Here is an 8,301-nt window from a genome sequence, read left to right on the forward strand (position 1 = left end):
CTCACTCAACCTTTGATGAAGGCATATTACTCTACAAATCTTTAACGATTTTGATTCAATATTTTCAATTCTACAATTAAACCCTAAATTACAAATAAGAGTTACTAGATTTGTGACTATAACTCACTAATTATTCTATTTTCCACAGAAAAAAGACTAAGCATTGCATTTGAACCGCAGATATGGTCAAATTGAAAGTTAAGGACAATACTATACAGCTGATTTTGTAAGACAAATATAGAATCTTTTACTCAGTAAACGTGAACGGAAATTTCTTTAAAAGTATTACGTATAAGTGTATAAGTACGTGCAAACCCACTATGCACGTTATTTATAGGTTTTTTTTTTTCTTAATTCGAGTGATTTTTTTTATTTATACAGAAGTTTTGAAATGAAAAATCGAACTTGAGACTTCGATGGTAAAGTAGATATTTTTAGTCTAAATTAAGAGAAGGAAAGTTGATTTTAAGTGTATGGACATCTCACTCTTTGCTCAAACCAGCAATTGACTACACTTGCCTATGCATGCTATTTCAACCTCTGGATTGGAAAAAAACACAAAAAAGAGTTAAAATTAAAAATTAAAAACACACACACAGCTACATCAATCAATCACTAGCCAAAAATACGCGAAAAACCCGAAACAAAAAAAGAAAAAGAAACCGAAACAAAAGAAACGAAGTTCGCACCATCCCTTCCCTTTCCCTCCTTATATAAGCCAAAAACCAACGCTCAAAACCATCTCTCTCTTTCCGCTGTCTCTTCCCTCTCCCTCACTCTCTCTAGAACCAGCCATGGACGACTTGCCCTCACCATCCGAAACCTCGCCGGAGCTTGATCTCGAAAACCTCAGGGCCCTTAAAGTCTTAGGCAAGGGAGCAATGGGCACCGTTTTCTTAGTCCACGACCCGTCATCCGACCCCTCCGCCCGCCGCCCGTTCGCTCTCAAAGTCGTCGACAAGTCCGCCCTCCGCTCCAAGCTAGACGCCGAGCGCCGCGCCCGTTGGGAAATCCAGGTCCTGACCAGACTATCCAGCCCGAACCCACACCCGTTTCTACCCTCCATCATGGGGTCGTTCGAGTCCGACGAGTTCATGGGATGGGCTGTCCCTTACTGCCCTGGCGGCGACCTCAACGTACTCCGATACCGCCAAAACGACCACGTTTTCTCCCCCGCCGTGATCAGATTTTACTTGGCGGAGATCGTCTGCGCGCTCGACCACCTCCATAGCATGGGGATCGCCTACCGAGATTTAAAGCCCGAAAATGTACTCATCCAACAGTCCGGTCACGTGACACTGACGGACTTCGACCTCTCGATAAGCCTCAAGCACCGGACCGTCAAATCAAACGACGCCGTTTCGGAAATCGAAGCCCCGGAGGTCCGCCGCAAACACCGGCGGAACCTGACACGTTGGATCACGATTATAAACGACAATCACAAGAACGGCGGCGGTGGGAAGGGGCTGAAGAAGGCCAAGTCGGCCCGAGTCAGCCCGGTGAGTCGACGGAAGCCGAGTTTCTCGGACGGTGAGCGAGCGAACTCGTTTGTCGGGACGGAGGAGTACGTGTCCCCCGAGGTAGTGCGCGGGGAGGGCCACGAGTTCGCCGTGGACTGGTGGGCCTTAGGAATTCTAACTTACGAGGCGTTGTACGGTACGACGCCTTTCAAGGGGAAGAACCGGAAGGAGACGTTTCGGAACATCCTGACGAAGACACCGGAGTTTATCGGGAAGCGGACTGCTCTAACGGACTTGATCGATCGGCTGCTAAACAAGGACCCCACAAAGCGGCTGGGGTACCACCGGGGCGCGTGCGAGATCAAGGAGCATGAGTTCTTTCGCGGGGTCCGGTGGGACCTGCTGACTGAGGTTTTGCGGCCACCGTGCATTCCGTCGCGGGAGGATGGTGATTTAACGGAGAAAGCCACGGCTCGAGGCGGAGTCAGCGTGAGGGAGTATTTTCAAAAGTTACGGTCTCCGCCGTCGATGCCGCCGTCGCCGGACTACCAATTGACCGAGTTCTGACGCACGTGTGGGAGTTGGTACATGTGTAAGGAGAAATACATGCAGAAGTAAGTAACAAAAAAAGTGTATCCTCTGTATATAATAACGGTAGATGGGCTGTAACTTTAAATAGTAATAGACGATAGTTAGCAATAGACTTGTAAGATATACGAATTCAAAACGGTGTATAACCTTATTTTCCGGGGTATTTTTTACTCGCACCAAGGCGGCGGTTGTTTGCCACGCTCTAAATTTTTGTTGTTGTAGAAGCGTAATGAATAAAATCTCATTAATCCGTCTTAATTAAGTTAGGAGTTATTTTTCCTTACATAAGAAATCGAAAACTTGGCTTGAAAACGCTAATCTAATGGTGTATAGACAGCCGAATTTTGACTATCTCAAAGTACTTGTTCAAACGCATCACGTACGTAATTCACCCTGATCTAAACCATTCTTTCTTTAACTTGAGGTTACAGTTCATTCAATTATTCGCGCACGAAGTTTTGTTTGAATGCAAAGAAAAAGGGGCGATAAGATGGGTAAAGTTCGAGCTTTGATTACAAGTTAAAAAAGGTTGTTTTGAAATTGGAAAACCCTTTGTCTAAGGTTCGTTTAACTTCAACTTTACTATGCTTTGATTCTTTTGTTTTTGTTTGATAAAAGTTTAGAGGGAGGGGAGGCTATCCCATCTCAGGATTAGGGCATACTATAAGTCTCTTTGAGGACCTACAGAAGGGTCTTAGCTTCTTTTTTTATTTTTGCAAATCGCCTACCAAGAGAAATTGCTGACAGCGGGCCTTAGTCTAACAAAGAGAACGATGCTTACCAACTCAACCAACGTTGGCTAACATGATTTGATTCATTACATTACAAGGAAAAACACATCTTTCTTGAGTGAAAAGTTATTGGTAGGGTCAAGAATTATAATCGACATCATTTTACTCACCAAAAAGATAATTATAGTAACAACTATTTTTGTTCCGTGAAGAGTGGTATATGCCAATTCACGGATGATCATCATAATTAGAAAACTATATATATTTGGACTAGAAATCATGAATGGCCATTCCTTTTACACGTGCTCAAGTTCATTGGCTTTGAGTGCTTAAATTGATCCATTTTTTATATTGTGTTAGTTTTACTAGTTTCTATAGTATGTAAATTTGGATTTAGCCAAGTTTATTTTTACTAGTTTATGGTATGTAAACTTCAAGTTATGTAAGTTGGTTAGAACAATATCTCTACTTAAATTTGAATTTCCCTGCTTTTAGTTAGATGAGTTTAGTGTAAAATATCATTTGTACAAAAAAAAAAAACCTGTTTCTAGTCTACATCTCCACTTTAATTAGTTAAGCAGATTTTATGAGTTTGATACTAAGTTGTGACGATCTATTGCAATGACATATCATTATAGTGGGCGGATTAACATGTCATAACATTATCTTTATAAATATCTTATTATTTGTCCAGACAAAAAAAAAAAAAAAACTTGTATTCATTACTAATGCTGGTTTAAATCTCTCTAAGCCAAAAGATTATAAATAAACTAAAGAGGTTACCTGTATAAAGATGATCACTTTGGACACAAAAAAGGTGAGAGCTTATGTTATGATTAGGAGACAAAATGTTCTTAAATCACGCTGTGTATTAGTAGATTATGGTCTTAATTAGTTCCAACTTTACCAGTAATTCATACGACTTTAATCCATGGCGCCCGATAGAGAGTTGTATTAGTAATGATTACAACTTTGCCAATAAAAATTGCAATTGTTCAACTTGAAGATGAAATTTTAGTTGTGCCGGAAACACGATCCGGTACATCAAGTTTCATAATACAAGCAGTTTGATACTCGAAACAAATTTTTTTTAACCATTTACATTATAATACTTAGTGTGCCAGACTGTGCTTTCGGCGACATGAAAAATTTCTCCAACTTAGAAAATGAAGTATTGGTTGGCAAGGGATTAGGGTTAAATTAGCATAATATTCAGAGCCAGCGAGCCACCAGCTGAATAATTTGCCAGTAAATCGATGCATGGACCATTTTTTGGCAAAGGCCTGAAGGGTGCAATTGAATATAATTTGATAATGAGGGGAAAATATGGAAAATCCCAAAAGCACGTGATCGATTATTTTCCGATAATACAGGGACCACTCGTGTGCAAAAAGCAATAAAGTTTACTAGCTTTGGGCACTTTTGCAACTCAGCTTTTACCAGCAAGTGGATGAAATAGTTAGCCTTTAAAAATGGCGGTCTGCAAACTTTCTAAGGAGAAGATAGGGAAGATAGTGGCAGTGGTAATTGTTTTTAGAGGATTTTGCACTAACATATATAGTGGTAGTGGATGAGATAATGCTTTGGAGATTGTAACAGTGAATCTGTCAGTGAGCTTTATGCTAATCACAGTTTAATGCAGATACAGTTAAATTTCTGTAAATTAATAACTTTGAAACTAAGATAAATTTATTAATTTGCTAGTCCATTGCCACCTCCCTCACCCTGGGTAAATTTATTAATTTAACAAATATTAAATATTGTGTATTTAGTTTCTCGTTTTACAAAATAACAATTTTATGTATTTGTTTAATCAAATAAAATGCATGAATCTACTCTTTTTTTTTTCTCAAAAATAGATTGTCCATTGTTCAATCATCAATGTACTACATTATCTCATCATTTCATGAACATTTAACAAACCAAAAACTCTACATAAATAAAAAAGGCATAATAATAGAGAATTATTAATTTATATATGCGTGAGACTCATATGAATTTTTATAATGTATTATCTTATAAATTTAGTAAATTATTAATTTAGCACGTTATTTCCTAGTCAAAACCGGCCAAAAGAATCACTTACTTGAGATCTCCTCACATCCTTGTGTGATTAAGCGAGCACAATACTATACCGATAAAAGAGGTCGAGTTGTACATTTAGATGTTAAATGAATTTTCGCAAGTGAAGATTAAAAAATTGATTAAAAAGAGCTTTTATATTCTCTTACAATATTGCTCAACCAATCATAACCAACTCTAACAAACATATTAACCACTCGTGTTCGCTCATTTCTACACACTATTATTAAGTTTGAACTACATATACAATAATATATGAAGTCTCTCAATTTATATGATACGTGAATTTGTAATTGATAAAACAGTGTATAATGTGAGTTTTTAAGGTAAAAAAAGGAAAAGAAGAACATAAAGGAGGAAAAAAATAATACTATAATTGACATTAATTATCTGTGTATTATACAGTAGAATATAAGCACACCACTATCCTAAAAACAGGCTTAGAAGGTCGTCTAGGCACTAAGCAAAGGCCAGGGGCGCCAATTAGGGCCTAGCCGTTTACAAAATCGGTGAAGCCTCTAGGCGGTCCTCAGCAGTTCAAAGTTTTTACATAAGATTTTTGAAGATAATTTTCTTGTAAAATAACTCCGAACTTTCTTTCTTGTAAGTAACTTTGAATACATACAATTTGTAACCACTTATTTATATGTTTTTCTTATTTTATAATAGATTTAATTAAAATTAAACTCACCTAGGCTTCTAAACCCTAAGCTCTTGTCAGCCGCCCGACTAGCATCCAACACTTTTTAAAACCTTGAAGTACACACATGTATAGTCGGGTAAAGGAAGATCACATGAAAGAGCAAAATATCTAACTATATCCTGTATGAATTATATAGAAAAACAAACCCACAGTAGTAGGGCAATTACAAAAATGGAAAATTCATACCAAAGACGACAATAGAATCAAAATATATATATAATGTCGGTACTTGTTTGACAGTATGTAGCATCTGGTGCTCAACCTAAACAAGAAATGCTGGAATCGGATGCCAATTAACATGCAATAAACACGAACATATTATTCTATTTGTCGGTTAATTTATTAGGGCTACCGGCTACGTGTTGAAAAACTATTGTTGTTTCTTTTTCTTGTGACTGGAGAGCTAAACTTTGAGGCCCACAAACACTGAATTTGAGTGACTGAAAACCAAATGCAATCTTTGTCTTCTACCTCTGGGCTCTAGGGTTAATTAGCTCTTCTGCTTTTGGAATGGTCCTTGCACTAGAAAACAATCTGGCTTTCCGACTATGCATGAATCGGGCAACGGCGAGGCTTTTAGGTCTAGCCCTAGCTACGCTACCATACACTGTCTAATTTCTGCAAAGAAGATTAAAAAATTAAATGTAATATTAATTCCAAAATTTGGATCGAATGTGAAGGTAAAAGATATTAGATAAGCATGTAATATTAGGAGATTAGATTGCCATGTCTGCATTGCCACATATGCAGTGGCGTATGGGTTAAGCTAGAGGTTTTCAATTCACTTGTATAAATAGCATATCCCTCCTTTTCTATTAAGTAAGTCGGTATTGAAATAATTGTTTCTAGAGAGAGAAATACAATTGAGAATAGTTTTCTTCTTTCTTAAGCTTTTCTACTTCCTTTACGTCTGCAATTCTTGAGTTCATCCATGGATGTTAAGATGGTATCCTGAGATTCTTACAAGGGACACTCAGTGTGGATTGACTTTTACTTCAGCTTCTCATTAATTATCTCTCGCTGCCTATAGTGATTCTGACTGGGCAGCAGATTTGAATACTAGAAGATCTATCACTGGCTATGTTGTGTACTTGGGGGATAATCCTATCTCTTGGCAATCTAAAAAGCAAGCATCGGTGTCCAGGAGCTCTACTGAGGCTGAATATAGAGCTTTGGCACATACAACTGCGGATATAGCATGAATTCGGCTGATACTCAAAGATCTTCATAAGTTCTTGTCTATACCTCCTATCATATAATGTGATAATTAATCTGTGATTGCCTTAAGTCTAAATCTGGTTCAACATTCTCATATTAAGCATTTGGAAACGGATGTTCACTTTATTTGAGAACGAGTGCATAAGGGTGATTTGGTTGTGCAGTATATCCCAACTCAAGATCAAGTAGCTGATGTTCTTACCAAAGAACTTCATGGTCCTGATTTTCTTAAACACTGTTTCAATCTTAGGCTTGGCTACCCTAGTTAAGATTGAGGGAGGTATAAGCATGTAATATTAGCATATTACATTGCCATGTCAGCATTGCCACACGTGCATTGGAGTATGGGTTAAGCTAGAGGTTTTCAATTCACTTGTATAAAAAATATTTCCCTCCTTTTCTATTATTGTACGTGATAACTGTTTCTAGGTAGAGAAATACAATTGAGAATAGTTTTCTTATTCCTTAAGCTTTTTTGCTTCCTTTACATTTGCAATTCTTGAGTTCATCTATGGATGTTAAGAAAAGAGTCATACATCAATGAAAGAAGAAACCTTGCAAGGGCTTATAAGAGGTTGGACTACTTTTCGTATTGCCAATTGGTTTTATGGTAGAATTTCAACTTTCTTCATGGTATCAGAGCAGCTAGGTTGGCCCACGTGTGAAACTCAATGGCCAAACTTGCTCCAAGTCACCTAATTTGTGTTACCCACGTGTTTAGCTTGAAAATTCACCACACGTGAGGAGTTGTGTGAGGATATGAAGGTAAAAGAGTCCCACATAGATGAAATAAGAAACCTTGCAAGGCTTTATAACATGTTAGGCTACTCCTCATATTGCTGATTTTATAATGGAATGTCAATCTTCTTCAGATGCTAAAGTACCCCAGTTTTAGCATTTTGCCATTTGAGATTAATAGAATAGAAAAGCTTCACAAACACTGAAAGGCCATGGCGACTGAAAATAAATTATATGACATTGGGTTCATTAATTAGCTATCTTCATCTAATTAAAATTGTTTTACAATAATTTTAACTAAGTTGTGAAGATGTGAGCTAAATATTGTGATTTAGGGAAATGATTGTTTAATCTTGTTTGTAGTTTTCTCTTGATTTATTCAGTCCGGCGATTTAAGTCAATTGACTAGAAGAATACTACTTCTGCTTAATTAATATTTGCCCTTGTCATCGATCTCAAGCAAATTATGCACAAACAAATTAGCTAGCAAGCCTTTACACAATTGATTTGTTCTTTCTTTCATTTTCTCCTTTAATTTTTGTACCATGGCTAGGCATGGGAAACCTATCTCTGCAATCATGCCATGCGTTTTATTTTTTGACGTTGAACATATGGAATCTTTATACACCGATAAATCCAATTGAACCATATTTTGTATAAGTTGTTTAAGGGGGGCAAACCTCATACTCAAGTTAAGGAAGCTTTATAGCTTTTAGACTAAACATAGTCAAAGAAAAGCTTTTAGAATTTGATGATGATCACCAATAATTCCAATTTA

General features: G+C 37.4%; 1 protein-coding gene across 1 annotated transcript; it reads left to right on the forward strand.

The window, feature by feature from the left end:
* The first annotated feature begins 736 nt into the window (after window positions 1-736).
* On the forward strand, window positions 737-2,313 carry LOC137742296 (serine/threonine-protein kinase UCN-like). The gene has a single exon (XM_068482127.1). The coding sequence runs from the start codon at window positions 795-797 to the stop codon at window positions 2,025-2,027; it is 1,233 nt and encodes a 410-aa protein (XP_068338228.1). The 5' UTR covers window positions 737-794; the 3' UTR covers window positions 2,028-2,313.
* Window positions 2,314-8,301: the final 5,988 nt, after the last annotated feature.

The sequence above is a fragment of the Pyrus communis genome, chromosome 8 (genome assembly GCF_963583255.1).
Source record: "Pyrus communis chromosome 8, drPyrComm1.1, whole genome shotgun sequence".
In the NCBI taxonomy this organism is placed as follows: Eukaryota; Viridiplantae; Streptophyta; class Magnoliopsida; order Rosales; family Rosaceae; genus Pyrus; species Pyrus communis.